General features: G+C 39.1%; 1 protein-coding gene across 2 annotated transcripts in view; it reads right to left on the bottom strand.

The window, feature by feature from the left end:
- AASS (aminoadipate-semialdehyde synthase) overlaps positions 1–19645 on the bottom strand; it is a 188894-nt gene that overhangs the window by 130860 nt on the left and 38389 nt on the right. For both annotated transcript variants that reach the window (XM_053716671.1, XM_053716672.1), the window contains exons 3-6: positions 17350–17526; positions 16856–16940; positions 16000–16067; positions 15226–15372 (exon numbers count right to left, since the gene is read on the bottom strand). In XM_053716671.1, coding sequence (XP_053572646.1) covers positions 15226–15372; positions 16000–16067; positions 16856–16940; positions 17350–17526 — 477 coding nt within the window. The remainder of the gene's footprint in view (positions 1–15225; positions 15373–15999; positions 16068–16855; positions 16941–17349; positions 17527–19645) is intronic.

Below are 19645 nucleotides of genomic sequence, written 5' to 3'. Positions count from 1 at the left end.
AGGACTGGTTAGGTTTCCAGCCTTGTCTGTAACGAGCAACAGCTCCTTTCTGTTTTGGTGCAGTGGAGGTTGATGCTGCACCTGCTTTGAAATTCCGAAAGGGACGAAAATTAGACTGTCTAGCCTTAGCTTTGGCTTTGTCTTGCGGTAGAGCGTGGCCCTTACCTCCTGTAATGTCAGCGATAATTTCTTTCAAACCGGGCCCAAATAAAGTTTGCCCCTTGAAAGGTATATTAAGTAATTTGGACTTAGAAGTTACATCAGCCGACCAGGATTTTAGCCACAGCGCCCTACGTGCCTGAATGGCGAATCCTGAATTCTTAGCCGTAAGTTTGGTTAAATGTACTACGGCCTCCGAAATGAATGAATTAGCTAGTTTAAGGACTCTAAGCCTGTCCGTAATGTCGTCCAGCGTAGCGGAACTAAGGTTCTCTTCCAGAGACTCAATCCAAAATGCTGCCGCAGCCGTAATCGGCGCGATGCATGCAAGGGGTTGCAATATAAAACCTTGTTGAACAAACATTTTCTTAAGGTAACCCTCTAATTTTTTATCCATAGGATCTGAAAAAGCACAGCTATCCTCCACCGGGATAGTGGTGCGCTTAGCTAAAGTAGAAACTGCTCCCTCCACCTTAGGGACCGTTTGCCATAAGTCCCGTGTGGTAGCGTCTATTGGAAACATCTTTCTAAATATCGGAGGGGGTGAGAACGGCACACCGGGTCTATCCCACTCCTTAGTAACAATTTCAGTTAATCTCTTAGGTATAGGAAAAACGTCAGTACTCGCCGGGTACCGCAAAGTATTTATCCAACCTACACATTTTCTCTGGTATTGCAACAGTGTTACAATCGTTAAGAGCCGCTAAGACCTCCCCTAGTAATACACGGAGGTTTTCCAATTTAAATTTAAAATTTGAAATATCTGAATCCAATCTGCTTGGATCAGAACCGTCACCTACAGAATGAAGCTCTCCGTCCTCATGCTCTGCAAGCTGTGACGCAGTATCAGACATGGCCCTAGAATTATCAGCGCACTCTGTTCTCACCCCAGAGTGATCACGCTTGCCTCTTAGTTCTGGTAACTTAGCCAAAACTTCAGTCATAACAGTAGCCATATCTTGTAATGTTATCTGTAATGGCTGCCCAGATGTACTAGGCGCCATAATATCACGCACCTCCCGGGCGGGAGACGCAGGTACTGACACGTGAGGCGAGTTAGACGGCATAACTCTCCCCTCGCTGTTTGGTGAAATTTGTTCAATTTGTACAGATTGGCGTTTATTTAAAGTAGCATCAATACAGTTAGTACATAAATTTCTATTGGGCTCCACCTTGGCATTGGAACAAATGACACAGGTATCTTCCTCTGAATCAGACATGTTTAACACACTAGCAATAAACATGCAACTTGGTTACAATCTTATTTAACAAAAACGTACTGTGCCTCAAAGAAGCACTAAACGATTAAATGACAGTTGAAATAATGAACTGAAAAACAGTTATAGCATCACTCTTTAAAAACAACACAACTTGTTAGCAAAGGTTTGTTCCCATTAGTAAAGTAACACTAATTAAATTTTAAACATAAAATTCACAGAGCAACGTTTTAAAACACAGTCACTACATAAGTCTCACAGCTCTGCTGAGAGAATCTACCTCCCTTCAAAGAAGTTTGAAGACCCCTGAGTTCTGTTAGAGATGAACCGGATCATGCAGAAAATACAAGAGTAACTGACTGGAAATTTTTGATGCGTAGCAAAGAGCGCCAAAAACGGCCCCTCCCCCTCACACACAGCAGTGAGAGAGAAACGAAACTGTCATAATCAAAACAAGCAAACTGCCAAGTGGAAAAATAATGCCCAAATATTTATTCACTCAGTACCTCAGAAATGCAAACGATTCTACATTCCAGCAAAAACGTTTAACATGAATTAAATACCTATTAAAAGGTTTAATGTACTTTTACTGAGTAATTCCGGTGAAATACCATCCCCAGAATACTGAAGTGTAGAGTATACATACATGTCATTATAACGGTATGGCAGGATTTTCTCATCAATTCCATTCAGAAAATAAAAACTGCTACATACCTCAATGCAGATTCAACTGCCCGCTGTCCCCTGATCTGAAGCTTTTACCTCCCTCAGATGGCCGAGAAACAGCAATATGATCTTAACTACTCCGGTTAAAATCATAAGAAAAAACTCTGGTAGATTCTTCTTCAAACTCTGCCAGAGAAGTAATAACACGCTCCGGTGCTATTGTAAAATAACAAACTTTTGATTGAAGTTATAAAAACTAAGTATAATCACCATAGTCCTCTCACACCTCCTATCTAGTCTTTGGGTGCAAGAGAATGACTGGAGGTGACGTAGAGGGGAGGAGCTATATAGCAACTCTGCTGGGTGAATCCTCTTGCACTTCCTGTAGGGGAGCAGATAATATCCCAGAAGTAATGATGACCCGTGGACTGATCACACATAACAGAAGAAAAAGTTCCCTTCCTTCCAGAAACAGTTGAGATAATAATTTATTACCCTGGAAAGAAAGGGAAAGCAAAGTTGACTTAGAAGACATATCAGCATTCCAAGTTTAATCCATAAAGCTTTTCTAGCTAAAATAGCTAGAGACATATACCTGACATCAACTCTAATGATATCAAAAGATGGTATCACCAATAAAATTATTAGCATGTTATAGAATAATAATAATGCTATAAAATTATGATCTGTTACTTGTTGCGCTAAAGCTTCTAACCAAAAAGTTGAAGCTGCAGCAACATCCGCTAAAAATATAGCAGGTCTAAGAAGATTACCTGAACATAAGTAAGCTTTTCTTAGAAAGGATACAATTTTCGTATCTAAAGGATCCTTAAATGAAGTACTATCTGCCGTAGGAATAGTAGTACATTTAGCAGGAGTAGAGACAGCCCCATAACCTTAGGGATTTTGTCCCAAAAAACTCTAATCTGTCAGATGGCACAGGATATAATTGCTTAAACGTTTAGAAGGAGTAAAAGAATTACCCAAATTATTCCATTCCCTGGAAATTACTTCAGAAATAGCATCAGGGAGATTAAACACTTCTGGAATAACTACAGGAGATTTAAAAACCTTATTTAAACGTTTAGATTTAGTATCAAGAGGACCAGAATCCTCTATTTCTTTTTTTTTTTTTTTTTTTTTTTTTATATTTAAAAAAAGTAATATTTAATACCCAATGGTTACAATGAGAGTAAAACAAAAATAATAAAAAACAGCAGTGGATCCACGCACAAACTAACACAGAATGGCATAAAAACCAGCAACCCAAAACTTATTGATAATTGATAAAGGCCTAGAGAGGGCCGAAACGCGTAGACCTGCACTGGTAAGCCTTGTTTCAGTTGGAGGATTCATTTTTGATTGTTCTTCACATTTGTTGTATCTTTTTTCCACAGGTTTTCCCTCACAGTATTTATAATTTGGCCCAGCACCCTGTTGGTATCGCCATCACTAGGGGCAGCCATCATCAGCATTGGACATATTTACAACAATTAATCCACATTTTTTGGATATCACTCTTTTTTGTTTTTGTTTTTCTTCACTACACTACTTCACAGGATCGACACTACTTACTATCACACAACATTTGTGGACATTTTGGTCTTTTTTGAAATTTTGGACTTATTTTTGGACTGTTTTTATATTGATCTGTTTATTTCTTCACCGATATTATATATAGCTACATCGCACTCAGACACGCCACCCAGGATTGTCACATTTGTTTTTATTGGTATCCATTGTTGCAGAATTTATCTAACTGTCTAAATTTTAAATTGCCAATTCCCATGCCACTCTGTGTTAATTTTTATGCCAACCCGTGTAAACCCATGCGTGGATCCACTGCTGTTCTCTCTTCCTTTTTCTTTAAAACAATTTTTATTTTATTGAGGTTTGTAAAGAATACATCCAAAGGATAAAAAGGAAACAAAAAAAATGTTACAGTTCACAATGACATCAGGTCAAACAAACAGACACTAAAGTCTATACTGGATACAAATCTAAATATTAAATGACAAATTAACAAATCATCAGGTAAAAAGTACAGTTAGGCTTACTGTGGATAATCTATTCATATGATACTGATAGACACAATAACTCAGCGAACACAAGAAAGTAGTTACAGACCATTGCCGGTATAATAGCTAAGATTCAATCTGCCAGATAGACATACTAAGTAAAATATCAACACATTCATATCAACTGTAAATGAAAGAACCATATTCGGCATGTATATTAGCACATATATATATGTTAGGAATCTCTTTAATTTATTTTTTGTGCGTTAAGCATATTATAGAATCCTCTTATAGGGCTGAAGGCCACTCTTGGGCCCAAAAACACTTATGCTGACTAAGAGAGGACTATTAAATTCTGAAATGGCCCCTTTTGGGCCTTTAATTATAGGAATGAACTTCTAATTAACATGGAGTGTATATGAAATTCTTAGCTAAGGCTACTTTATGTATACATGGAGGGACAATACTGGGATCTTAAACCCTCTTTAATGTAGGTGAGGCCATAGGTGGACCCTTTCATCTATATACATATATATTAAAAAGTACTCCTCCACTCCCCTCTAGTGGAGAAGCCCTGCAGCTGTATATCATATATATGCTAACTCTATTATATGTTAAGCTGCAGCAGTGAATACTATATGACGACCTGCATTTTCAGTGGATCTCAAAATATCTGTAGGACAGACTGAACATGGAAATATGCACTTCACAAACAGAAAACAAGCTAACACATGGCATTAACAAAAAATAAATCCTAAAACACGATAAATACAGAGAGAAACACAGGACCCCTCATCAAATCAGAAGGTATTTACTAGTACTAATGAACTAATGTCAGAGTCTCATAATGAGATCAAAGTGCAACAAGTCTTAGGGAACGATGACAGTTACATAACATGAACTTGCTGCATGTGAACATCCTAACCCACTCCAGATCTCCTATGAGGCTCAGCTAGTGTCATATAATTGTCCTTCTGGGGTGGGTGGCAGCTATACACGGACCAAATTGACATACTTATCACCCTCTGATGCATCTCAACATGTAGCTGCAGCTTGTCTGGACGTGGAGGTGTTGGCAAAATTAAACGTGGAATCCAGGGCCTGCTAGCCGTAACAGCGGGTACAGGAGCGATCAGTTCTTGTAATGCAGCATGGTGCTGCTGAAAAGCGCTGCGTGACTTGTATCTGCCTCCCCACTCGCTGCAAAGGTGTCCAGCGTCGCAGCGAGATCTCCTCTCCAAGTCAGTCGCTTGACAGTTTAATAGATCAGGTAGGGAATCTAGATGAATATCCACGATAGATCTCTTTTTCCCACCTGGAGCAGGAGCCTCCAAAGTGCATCCGGACCGCAGTAGGCCCACCACAGGGGTCTCGTCTTCAGATATATGCGCTCCGTCCGTCCGGTGCTCAGGTACTGCAAGCACGTAGGGTAAATGTGACTCCTGATCCATTGGTATCGGTAGGGCCTCAGCAACGTACTCCGTATCAGATTTTGTCCCATAGGCATGCTGGATTGTGTTGAGTATCTCCTCCTCCATGCGAATGAGATGTGTTGTCAGTAGCTCTTCCAGCGCAAGTAGAATTTGCTTCTCCATGGTGGCTAAGTGAAAGTTATACAGCGTATATAGCTGTTAATCCTAGATACATAGGAATATGGGGAGGGCGAAATGAAGGCCTAGGTCACTAAAGGACCTCTGCTACGCACTTCATCAATTAAGGTGTTCCGGGCTGAAATATCTGTCTTAAAAGTAGTGTGATCAACTCAGTAAGTCCTGGATCTCCCTCTAATGTCGAGAAGTGCCCAAGATCACCAATCTTCTGAGTAATAAATAGCAGATTTATTTACTCTGTTGCTCAGCCATGAAAAAAAGCAGCCATCACTGCTGCCAGTTAGACACGCCCCCAGAATCCTCTATTTCTAATGCAATTAATACTTCTTTAAATAAAGAACGAATAAATTCCATCTTGAACAAATACAAAGATTTATCAGCATCAACCTCTGAGACAGAAACCTCTGAACCAGAAGAACCATTATCAGTATCAGAATGATGATGTTCATTTAAAAATTCATCTGAAAAAAGAGAAGTTTTAAAAGACTTTTATGTAAACTAGAAGGAGAAATAACAGACATAGCCTTCTTAATGGATTTAAAAAAAAATAAAATCTTTTATGTTTATCAGGAACACTCTGAAAATTAGATGTTGACGGAACAGCAACAGGTAATGTAACAGTACTAAAGGAAATGTTATCTGCATTAATAAGTTTGTCATGACATGCAATACAAACAACAGCTGGAGAAACAGATACCAAAAATTTATAGCAGATACACTTAGCTTGGTAGCTCCAGCACCGGGCAGTGATTTTCCTGAAGTATCTTCTGACTCAGTTGCAACGTGGAACATCTTGCAATATGTAATAGAAAAAACAACATATAAAGCAAAATTGATCAAATTCCTTAACCCCTTAACGACTGAGGACGTGCAGGGTACGTCCTCAGAAAAAAGGCAGTTAATGCCTGAGAACGTACCCTGCACGTCCTCAGTGTGGAAAGCAGCTGGAAGCGATCCTGCTCGCTTCCAGCTGCTTTCCGGTTATTGCAGTGATGCCTCGATATGGAGGCATCCTGCAATAACGTTTGTAAGCCATCCGGTGCAGAGAGAGCCACTCTGTGGCCCTCTCTGCACCGGAGATCGGTGGCTACCGGCGTTGGTGGGTGGGAGCCGGACCGGGAGGCGGGTGGCGGCCCTCGATGGCCATGTGGATCTGAAGGGGGGCGGGATCGTGGGCGGGGGTGGCTGGGGGCGCGCACGGGCGCGCGCGCGCGTGCACGGGAGGGTGGGGGGGGGCGCGTGCACGGGGAGGGAGCGGGTGGGAACCGCTACACTGCAGAAAATGGGGAAATAAAAAATATATTCAAAATAAAATATATACAATGAGCAAGGTGGTGGGGGTTTGTTTGTGGGGGGTGGGGGGGTTGGGGGAAGCTACACTACAGAAAAAAACAAAAAAAAACAAAAAAAAGCACTTTTTATTGTAAACTGGGTACTGGCAGACAGCTGCCAGTACCCAAGATGGCCCCCAATAAGGCAGAGGGGAGGGTTAGAGAGCGGTTTTGGGGGGGATCAGGGAGGTTGGGGGCTAAGGGGGGGATCCTACACAGTAGCATATGTAAATATGCTAAAAAAAAAATTCATTTTTTTTTTAAAAACTCTTTTATTTTAGTACTGGCAGACTTTCTGCCAGTACTTAAGATGGCGGGGACAATTGTGGTGTGGGGGAGGGAAGGGAGCTGTTTGGGAGGGATCAGGGGGTGGGATGTGTCAGATGGGAGGCTGATCTCTACACTAAAGCTAAAATTAACCCTGCAAGCTCACTACAAACTCCCTAATTAACCCTTTCACTGCTAGCCATAATACACGTGTGAGGCGCAACAGGATTTAGTGGCCTTCTAATTACCAGAAAGCAACGCCAAAGTCATATATGTCTGCTATTTCTGAACAAAGGGGATCCCAGACAAGCATTTACAACCATTTGTGCCATAATTGCACAAGCTGTTTGTAAATGATTTCAGTGAGAAACCTAAAATTGTGAAAAATTTTACGTTTTTTTTAATTTGATCGCATTTGGCGGTGAAATGGTGGCATGAAATATACCAAAATGTGCCTAGATCAATACTTGGGGTTGTCTACTACACTACACTAAAGCTAAAATTAACCCTACAAGCTCCCTAAAAGCTCCCTAATTAACCCCTTAACTGCTGGGCATGATACACTTGTGGTGCGCAGTGGCATTTAGCGGCCTTCTAATTACCAAAAAGCAACGCCAAAGCCATATATGTGTGCTATTTCTGAACAAAGGGGATCCCAGAGAAGAATTTACAACCATTTATGCCATAATTGCACAAGCTGTTTGTAAATGATTTCAGTGAGAAACCTAAAGTTTGTGAAAAAATTCGTGAAAAAGTGAACAATTTTTTGTATTTGATCGCATTTGGCGGTGAAATGGTGGTATGAAATATACCAAAATTGGCCTAGATCAATACTTTGGGATGTCTACTAAAAAAAAATATATACATGTCAAGGGATATTCAGGGATTCCTGAAAGATATCAGTGTTCTAATGTAACTAGCGCTAATTTTGGAAAAAAATGGTTTGGAAATAGCAAAGTGCTACTTGTATTTATGGCCCTATAACTTGCAAAAAAAGCAAAGAACATGTAAACATTGGGTATTTCTAAACTCAGGACAAAATTTAGAAACTATTTAGCATGGGTGTTTTTTGGTGGTTTTAGATATGTAACAGATTTTGGGGGTCAAAGTTAGAAAAAGTGTGTTTTTTTCCATTTTTTCCTCATATTTTATAATTTTTTTTATAGTAAATTATAAGATATGATGAAAATAATGGTATCTTTAGAAAGTCCATTTAATGGCGAGAAAAACGGTATATAATATGTGTGGGTACAGTAAATGAGTAAGAAGAAAATTACAGCTAAACACAAACACTGCAAAAATGTAAAAATAGCCTTGGTCCCAAACGGACAGAAAATGGAAAAGTGCTCTGGTCACTAAGGGGTTAAATGACAGTTTCAGGAATGGGAAAAAAATGCCAGTGAACAAGCTTCTAGCAACCAGAAGCAAAAAATAATGAGACTTAAATAATGTGGAGACAAAAGCGACGCCCATATTTTTTTAGCGCCAAATAAGACGCCCACATTATTTGGCGCCTAAATGCTTTTGGCGCCAAAAATGACGCCACATCCGGAACGCCGACATTTTTGGCGCAAAAGAACGTCAAAAAAATGACGCAACTTCCGGCGACACGTATGACGCCGGAAACAGAAAAGATTTTTTGCGCCAAAAAAGTCCGCGCCAAGAATGACGCAATAAAATGAAGCATTTTCAGCCCCCGCGAGCCTAACAGCCCACAGGGAAAAAGTCAAATTTTTTAAGGTAAGAAAAAATGATTGATTCAAATGCATTATCCCAAATATGAAACTGACTGTCTGAAAAAAAGGAATGTTGAACATCCTGAGTCAAGGCAAATAAATGTTTGAATACATATATTTAGAACTTTATAAAAAAGTGCCCAACCATAGCTTAGAGTGTCACAGAAAATAAGACTTACTTACCCCAGGACACTCATCTACATGTTTGTAGAAAGCCAAACCAGTACTGAAACGAAAATCAGCAGAGGTAATGGTATATAAATAAGAGTATATCGTCGATCTGAAAAGGGAGGTAAGAGATGAATCTCCACGACCGATAACAGAGAACCTATGAAATAGACCCCGTAGAAGGAGATCATTGAATTCAAATAGGCAATACTCTCCTCACATCCCTCTGACATTCACTGCACGCTGAGAGGAAAACCGGGCCCCAACTTGCTGCGGAGCGCATATCAACGTAGAATCTAGCACAAACTTACTTCACCACCTCCATAGGAGGCAAAGTTTGTAAAACTGAATTGTGGGTGTGGTGAGGGGTGTATTTATAGGCATTTTAAGGTTTGGGAAACTTTGCCCTCCTGGTAGGAATGTATATCCCATACGTCACTAGCTCATGGACTCTTGCTAATTACATGAAAGAAATATAAAAACGGCACCTTTATACCCCCAATGGCTGGGGAACTCCCCACCTCCTATCACCCAGGCACACAGAGTAAACCGCTTCTCTCCGATAATCAGCACAGAGAGTAGGAAGTGAAACTACGACCACACCCAGTAAAATGGAGTGCAATCTAGGACCGCCTCCGCTAAGGAAAAGCGTGCCAAGCTTGTAAAGCTGCGCAGCTCTAAAGTGAAAGTAACCTGTATATTCCAACCTCAGTCTATGAGCCTCCGAAAACATCTCACACATAACGCAGTATAAATCAAATAAAAATGTATAAGATTAATCCCCACTGTTCAATAATCCCCCCTTAGGAGATATTAACCCTTGATTCCATACAGATAAAAGGAACCACACTGTGACCCTGTCTTCTAGCATTACCATATGTGTAAAAAATGAAACGATCTTACCGGAATCTTTGCTGTGGAACAGAAACAGTGCCTCTCAAGTGTGACAGTCTTGTAACATTGCTCCTGACATGGACTTGAGTGATGGAAGCAGGCAGTGAAACTCATCAACACTGATTGTTTAAGAGCTGTTAATACAAGTCTGGATAGTTTCGCAGAAAGACTCTCCCTGCATCTTCAGACCCTAACTTTCGTCAATGCTCTCACTGAGAGGCTGACAAGACTAATTAAAACTTCAGTCCCATTTCAAAGGGTAGATACCCTTCAAAAGGAACTACTCAGTATATTCTGACACTTCTCTGCCAACCTCCTGTGACAAAAGGCAAAGAATGACTGGGATATGAGGGAAGTGGGGGATGTATTTAAGCCTTTGGCTAGGGTGTCTTTGCCTCCTCCTGGTGGCCAGGTTCTGTATTCCCACAAGTAAGGAATGAAGCCGTGGACTCTCCTCATATTAAGAAGGAAATATACATAGTTTTCATAGGTAAATCTAAAAAAAGAAATATCTGTTACACTATGCAAGCGTAACAGAGATCTGAGAAACTAGTTGCTTGTTTATCCATTGTTATGGTCACATTTGTGACATTTTATATTGTATTTTACTGCACCATTAAACTATGGTATTTTAACTCTTTGTTGAGAGCCTGAGCTTGATTGAAATCTACCCTGGAGTGGTTTGTTGCACTGCCTTGGTCATTGAACTGGGACACTGTGAACTCCCAGCCTGCCTCTATAAGCACAACAGAGTGCTGCTTTACTTGTGAGTATAAAATCTGCATTCACCTTTTTTTCATTTGTCCAAACTATATCACACGAGGAGGCGCCCTTGTCTTTGTGATTTTCTTTGAACAGAGAGAGTAAATCTAAAAAAAGGCTCTAATTCAGTTTAAATGGAATGATAGCAAAAAACGCTAAAAATTCTTTAGTACTTTGGGCAAGGTTTTGTCTGAAATTCCCAGTAGTGAAAGGGTTAAAGATAATAATACGTTCATTACGCATACGCAGGCATTAGATAGAACGTTTTTAAACCTGTAGGTCCCGTCTGGATACAAAGATTTGAGTGCTGTTATAACTGTACTTGTGAGAAAAAAAAATATTTGACTTGAATATAACATTTTCTTTACTATCAGAGTTAAAAAAAAAAAAAAAAAGACAAAACATTAAGGTTGCCTGTGTTTATGCCTTTGTTCTATAGAGGGTCTGATTGTTGGCGCCTGCATAGTTGTTATTATGACACTATCTTTTCTATAGCTTTGCTGTACGTATAACTGAACCAGGAAGTGTAAACCTCTTTAAATGATTATGAAATTGCAGTCCATTTGTGCCATGAGTTACCAGTGAGTTTATATAAAAAATTACAACCGATTACTGATGTAATTATTGTAATGTATGATCAATTCAACAAAACATGGTTTTAAGGGATACTGAACCAATTTTTTTTCTTTCATGATTCAGATAGAGCATGCAATTTTAAGCAACTTTCTAATTTACTCCTATTATCAATTTTTCTTTGTTCTGTTGGTATCTTTATTTTAAAAACCAACGGCTAGATTTAGAGTTCTGCGGCAAAAGGGGTGCGTTAGCTACGCATGCTTTTTTTCCCCCGCACCTTTTAAACAACGCTGGTATTTAGAGTTCACAGAAGGGCTGCGTTAGGCTCCAAAAAGGGAGCGTATAGCATAATTTACCGCCACTGCAACTCTCAATACCAGCGGTGCTTACGGACGCGGCCAGCTTCAAAAACGTGCTCGTGCACGATTCCCCCATAGGAAACAATGGGGCTGTTTGAGCTGAAAAAAAATCTAACACCTGCAAAAAAGCAGCGTTCAGCTCTTAACGCAGCCCCATTGTTTCCTAAGGGGAAACACTTCCTAAGTCTGCACCTAACACCCTAACATGTACCCCGAGTCTAAACACCCCTAACCTTCCACTTATTAACCCCTAATCTGCCGCCCCCACTATCGCTGACCCCTGCATATTTTTTTTAACCCCTAATCTGCCGCTCCGTACACCGCCGCCACCTACGTTATCCCTATGTACCCCTAATCTGCTGCCCCTAACACCGCCGACCTCTATATTATATTTATTACCCCCTAATCTGCCACCCCCAACGTCGCCGCCACCTACCTACACTTATTAACCCCTAATCTGCCGACCGGACCTCACCGCTACTATAATAAAGTTATTAACCCCTAATCCGCCTCACTAACCCTATAATAAATAGTATTAACCCCTAATCTGCTGACTGGACCTCACCGCTACTCTATTAAATATATTAACCCCTAAAGCAAAAAAATGCCCTACCCTATTCTAAAATACAAATAGAAAAGCTCTTTTACCTTACCAGCCCTTAAAAGGGCCTTTTGCGGGGCATGCCCCAAAGAATTCAGCTCTTTTGCCTGTAAAAAAAAAAACATACAATACCCCCCCAACATTACAACCCACCACCCACATACCCCTAATCTAACCCAAACCCCCCTTAAATAAACCTAGCACTAAGCCCCTGAAGATCTCCCTACCTTATCTTCACCACGCCGGGTATCACCGATCCGACCAGAGGAGCCTCCGAAGTCTTCATCCAAGCCCAAGCAGGGGCTGAAGAAGTCCATCATCAGGCTGAAGTCTTGATCAAAGTGGGCGCTGAAGAGGTCCATCATCGGGCTGAAGTCTTCTATCAAGCGGCATCTTCAATCTTCATCCATCCGGAGCGGAGCCATCTTCTTCCAGCCGACGCGGATCCATCCTCTTCTACCGACACCTACTCGCCGAATGATGGTTCCTTTAAATGACGTCATCCAAGATGGCGTCCCTCGAATTCCGATTGGCGGAATTAAGGTAGGAAAATTCTGATTGGCTGATGGAATCAGCCAATCAGATTCAAGTTCAATCCGATTGGCTGATCCTATCAGCCAATCGGAATTCGAGGGACGCCATCTTGGATGACGTCATTTAAAGGAACCGTCATTCGGCAAGTAGGCGTCGGTAGAAGAGGATGGATCCGCGTCGGCTGGAAGAAGATGGCTCCGCTCCGGATGGATGAAGATTGAAGATGCCGCTCGATAGAAGACTTCAGCCCGATGATGGACCTCTTCAGCGCCCGCTTGGATCAAGACTTCAGCCCGATGATGGACTTCTTCAGCCCCCGCTTGGGCTTGGATGAAGACTTCGGAGGCTCCTCTGGACGGATTGGTGATACCCGGCGTGGTGAAGATAAGGTAGGGAGATCTTCAGGGGCTTAGTGTTAGGTTTATTTAAGGGGGGTTTGGGTTAGATTAGGGGTATGTGGGTAGTGGGTTGTAATGTTGGGGGGGTATTGTATGTTTTTTTTTACAGGCAAAAGAGCTGAATTCTTTGGGGCATGCCCCGCAAAAGGCCCTTTTAAGGGCTGATAAGGTAAAAGAGCTTTTCAATTTGTATTTTAGAATAGGGTAGGGCATTTTTTTTATTTTGGGGGGCTTTGTTATTTTATTAGGGGGCTTAGAGTAGGTGTAATTAGCTTAAAATTGTTGTAATCTTTTTCTAATGTTTGTAACTTATTTTTTTATTTTTGTAACTTAGCTCTTTTTTTATTTTTTGTACTTTAGTTAGTTTATTTATTTGTATTTATTTGTAGGTATTTTATGTAATTAATTTATTGACAGTGTAGTGTTAGGTTTAATTGTAGATAATTGTAGGTATTTTATCTAATTAATTTATTGATAGTGTAGTGTTAGGTTTAATTGTAACTTAGGTTAGGATTTATTTTACAGGTAATTTTGTAATTATTTTAACTAGGTAGCTATTAAATAGTTATTAACTATTTAATAGCTATTGTACCTAGTTAAAATAAATACAAAGTTGCCTGTAAAATAAATATTAATCCTAAAATAGCTACAATATAATTATTATTTATATTGTAGCTATATTAGGGTTTATTTTACAGGTAAGTATTTAGCTTTAAATAGGAATAATTTATTTAATAAGATTTATTTCGTTAGATAAAAATTATATTTAACTTAGGGGAGTGTTAGTGTTAGGGTTAGACTTAGCTTTAGGGGTTAATAAATTTAATAGAGTAGCGGTGAGGTCCGGTCGGCAGATTAGGGGTTAATACCTGAAGTTAGGTGTCGGTGATGTTAGGGAGGGCAGATTAGGGGTTAATAATATTTATTATAGGGTTATTGAGGCGGGAGTGAGGCGGATTAGGGGTTAATAACTTTATTATAGTAGCGGTGAGGTCCGGTCGGCAGATTAGGGGTTAATAAGTGTAGGTAGGTGGCGGCTGCGACATTGGGGGGCGGCAGATTAGGGGTTAATAAATATAATATAGGGGTCGGCAGTGTTAGGGGCAGCAGATTAGGGGTACATAGGGATAACGTAGGTGGCGGCGGTGTGCGGTCGGCAGATTAGGGGTTAAAATTTTTTATTAGAGTGGCGGCGATGTGGGGGGACCTCGGTTTAGGGGTACATAGGTAGTTTATGGGTGTTAGTGTACTTTAGAGCACAATAGTTAAGAGCTTTATAAACCGGCGTTAGCCCATAAAGCTCTTAACTCCTGGCTTTTCCCTGCGGCTGGAGTCTTGTCGGTAGATTTCTAACGCTCACTTCAGCCAAGACTCTAAATACCGGTGTTAGAAAGATCCCATTGAAAAGATAGGATACGCAATTGGCGTAGGGGGATCTGCGGTATGGAAAAGTTGCGGCTGAAAGTGAGCGTTAGACCCTTACCTACAAGACTCTAAATACCAGCGGTAGCCCAAAACCAGCGTTAGGAGCCCCTAACGCTGGTTTTGACGGCTAACGCCAAACTCTAAATCTAGGCGCAAGAATGTAAAGCTTAGGAGCCGGCCCCTCTATGGTTCAGCACCTGGGTAGTGCTTGTAACCAATCAGCAACGCTACCCAGAGTTCTGGACCAAAAATGGGCCAGCTCATAAGCTTACATTCCTTGTTTTTTTTCAAATAACGATAACAAAAGAACAAAGAAAAATTGATAATAGGAGTAAATTAGAAAGTTGCTTAAAATTACATGCTCTATCTGAATCATGAAAGAAAAAAAATTGGGTTTAGTATCCCTTTAAGTTTTCAAGTCATTCGTTAAGACATAATGTGTTTTATTCATTATCTAATTTGTTTCTATTGTATAGAAAACATCCATTACATATGTTGTCCTACCTTAGAAACATTACCAGTGCCGGTGAAAACAAAAGTAAGTGGTCCAATAGATTTGGGCATCAAGCCAAGAGAGATTTCATACCCTGCATCTCTTACAGCTTGCACTGCCTGGCTGCTGTTCCTGTAGTTGTGAGCCATCCCAATGTGCTGAAAACAAACATATTAAACAGTAAGAGGAACTTCTTATTCCTGTCAGTTTTTTACACTTTTTCATTTGGCATCTGTTGTTCTACAAAGACTTTAAATATGTAAATATGTTCTAATCTATTAACGAGACAGTAAAGTCAAAATTAACTTTTCACAACACAGAAAATGCTATTATAAATAACCTTTCAATGTACTCCTATCAAATCTGGCTTGTTCTCTTGGTATTCTTTGTTGAAAAGAAGATAGTATCTGTAAATGTGTCCCTCTGAACCACTAATCCTCAAAAGGGCAGTCAAGTCAAAATTTCCATCTGAATGGAAATGGCAATATAAAAGTTCAGTTCGGTTCATTTTTCTATGTATTGCATTTTTATTTTTATTTTTTTACAGCATTTTAGGCCTGGTATGCGGGCCGATACCGTTAGAGTTCTGAGGATGCTAAATAGTAGAAATCTAAGAGGCTACTTGCTATTTGGTGTAATAACTGAAAAGATAACCCTCTTTAATTTCCAGGTAAAAAGTTAATATATCTACACTTAAATTCCAAGAAATTTGACATTTTCAACATTAAATAGGGAATTGATAATGAAGTCATATGAAAATATGCCTATAAAATTTCAATACTCACCATAAAGGGTGTATGATGCCCCAGAGCAAGAAACCGTAAGCCTAAACCATGTAGCATGTTGATCATACCTAAGTACAAAGATATTTAAAAATAAAAAAAATGGTTAAATCTTTATATTAAATCACAGTAAAGTAAAGGAAATTAAATAATTCAATTGTTTTGCATAGATTATGGCTTTGTGCTTGAATCCAATTTCCATGTAGTTTTAACACTCAATAAAAAAAAAGTCTCACAATTAAAGTTAAAATAAATGGAAAGGAGAGAAAGAGAGAGAAAAAAAGAGAAAGAGAGAGAAAAAAAGAGAGAGAGAGAAAGAGAGAGAGAGAGAAAGAGAGAGAAAGAGAAAGAGAGAGAAAGAGAAAGAGAGAGAGAGAGAGAAAGAGAGAAAGAGAGAGAGAAAGAGAGAAAGAGAGAAAGAGAGAGAAAGAAAGAGAGAGAAAGAGAGAGAAAGAGAGAGAAAGAGAGAGAAAGAGAGAGAAAGAGAGAGAAAGAGAGAGAAAGAGAGAGAAAGAGAGAAAGAGAGAAAGAGAGAAAGAAAGAGAGAGAAAGAGAGAGAAAGAGAGAGAAAGAGAGAGAAAGAGAGAGAAAGAGAGAGAAAGAAAGAGAGAGAAAGAGAGAGAAAGAGAGAGAAAGAGAGAGAAAGAGAGAGAAAGAGAAAGAGAGAGAAAGAGAGAGAAAGAGAGAGAAAGAGAGAGAAAGAGAGAGAAAGAGAGAGAAAGAGAAAGAGAGAGAAAGAGAGAGAAAGAGAGAGAAAGAAAGAGAAAGAAAGAGAAAGAGAAAAAGAGAAAGAAAAAGAGAAAGAAAAAGAGAAAGAAAGAGAAAGAGAAAAAGAGAGAGGAAGAGAGACTGCCATTACCTGCTACACCCGCCCACTGCCCAAACGCCACTACCCTCATTCCTTTATGGTCTGTCATTTTTTCATAATCAATCAATCGAATTTCCTGTACAACAAAAAAAAAAGAAAGAAACTCATTACTGGAATTTAATAATCAGCATAATTGTAATTAATAAATTATAGATTAAAATGAAGGATGTCACAAACATTTCCTATCCTCATATACTTTAGGACTGAACATCTGATCTCAATGGCTCTCTTTCTCCTACTACAAATGTGTGAGCTACAATACCACTATGAGGATCAGTGAAAAGAAAAATAATTACTAATTTGACCAAAAATAATCTTCATTATTCATTAGTGTATCTCTTATATGAAACTGCAGCGTCCTGCAGGTTTTCATTTAACCTTTTGTAATATATGGAATTGATGCAATGTGGCATTTTTCCTGTACCTTTAAGAAATGTTATCACAGCATATAATAATATTTACATTTTAGGAATTTTTATACTTACTAATTTTAGAATTTCATCCAATAGTGACATATTTGCCTCTTGAGCCTTTATTGTGTGTGAAAAGAATGCATAGGTTTTCTTTGGTATTAACTTTTCTTCTGGGGGTCTCTTTACACCCACAATTAGAGATGCTGCCGAAATATCTTCCTGAATAATTCCACCAGCTTTACTATATTCCTTAAAAAAAAAAAAAAAAAATTTATACTTAAAGGGATAGGAAAGTCAAAATTAGACTTACATGGTTCAGGGAGAACATGTAGTTTTAAGACACTTTTAAATTCTCTTCTATTTTTAAATATGCTTTATTCTCTTGGTATCCCTTGTTGAGAAAGAATACCTACATATCCTACACTAGTGGGAGGTAGCTGGTGAGTGCACACATTTTGTCTCTTGTGATTGGCTAGATGTGTTCAGCAAGCTGCCAGTAGTGCAATGATGCTCCTTCGCAAAACATAGCACGAGAATAGAAATAAATTGGAAAGGTGATTAAAATTGTATGTTCTATCTGAATCATGAAAGAACATTTTGGGGTTTCCTGTCCATTTATTGTGTTGTAATGTTTTGGTCAACAGAAAAGAGGGAAAATGTACATGCCTTTGTTCTGCTTGTAAGGATGTTGTATGTATGATAACGTTTTTACTATTCGTTGTTGCTGGGGTGGTGAACCCCTTTACAAGTGTGTGCACAAATTGGTGATAATCTTATAATAAAAAATATTAATAAATGACATAATTAAGTTAAAAGGAAATTTAAGGAAATGGTAACCAAAATGTAAGAATTATTTTTTTATAAATCCATAACATATTAAAGTGAATGTAAATTTAGATAAAGTGTCCGGTTTTTAAAAATTGGAATAAAAACAGGGGCACTTTATTTCATCAAAATTTACATTTCACTCGTGTTGTGAAAATACTTACCTTTTAATCTTGACAGCCGCTGGATCGCTTCCCCCGCCCGTCGCAAAGCCTTTTCCTGGGTCTAATATGAGGAATCCGGCTTCCTCCAATCACGGCGTTGAATCAGACACTGATTACCCCGGGGGGGGGGGGGGGAGCCGTGATTGGAGGATGACCGATCCGTCATTTCTGAAATATGAAGATGCTTGTGACGACCGGGGAATCGCTGGAGCAGCTGTCAAGATTAAAAGTTAAGTATTTTCACAATTGCCAACCAAGTGAAATGTAAATTTTGATGAATTAAAGTGCCCCTGTTTTTAATCAGATTTTTAAAACCAAGCACTTTATCATCTAAATTTACATTCACTTTAAGCACAGTTTAATTGCTAATCTATAGCATGGATTCTTCTTTGACTACAAGTTAAAAGATTTAAACCAACACCTGTTCACCAGTATTATGTCTGTGAAGACCTAATTTGAGTCATACAAGCCATTGCTGAATCTCTGAGCAGGCCCTCACAGCATATGTGCGTATGCCGATGAAACACCAATACGCTTTTACTAGATACTAGAGGGAAATTACGCATCAGCACTATCCGACATGACAACTGCATTGCGCACAATACCAACCCTTGCACAAAAAAAATATTACTTATTGAATGTGAGAAAGAAAATGAGAGGCATTGATTGTATGGAGAGTGATATTAGCGTTCCAGGCTGCTTGCATGTTTGAGAGCAAAAGTTATGTGTAGCACCTATATTACATAAGCGTACTAAAGTACACTCTAGCACATATCTGAGATATTTAGGGAAAAAAAAATATATTTTATTCATTTAAGGCAGAACACTAATATTATAACGTGTCAAGCAGGTAGACAGCAAAATGAGAGCAGAAAATAATATAAAAGCAGTTATGTCTTTTGCCTTGATGTTTATGGTGCAATGAATAAAATGACCTTGCAAAACATACCTAATAATTGTAAAGAGTATCACATAGCTCCACAATAGAATATAAAGTGATATGACATAACCAAACTCAGGTGCAATATCTACAGGCTTTTTGTTTTGTTAAAGAGCATAACAACTATAGAAAAACAGGTGAGTAAAAGAGCAGTAAATGATGTTGTTTCTGTAAAACTGTTCTGTACATTTGAGACTATGATAAAGAGAATCAAGTCAGTGATTCATTGCTAATACATTGAAATATATTGGTAGGAAGAAAGCCTTGTTAGATAGTGTTTTAACAGCCACAAATTAACATGGAAGGCATCATTCCTACAGTGTATATTCCCAATATCAATTCATTTGTAAATATTTGGAATATAGCAATGTCACTCATTATGTAGGTAATGGAAATGTGATAGTGTTTTACCTTAATTAAAAGGGACACTAAACCCATT

The sequence above is a fragment of the Bombina bombina genome, chromosome 6, assembly GCF_027579735.1.
Source record: "Bombina bombina isolate aBomBom1 chromosome 6, aBomBom1.pri, whole genome shotgun sequence".
NCBI lineage: Eukaryota > Metazoa > Chordata > Amphibia > Anura > Bombinatoridae > Bombina > Bombina bombina.
The sequence above is the reverse complement of the archived record's forward strand: the minus strand, read 5'-3'. Positions and strand labels throughout refer to the sequence as shown.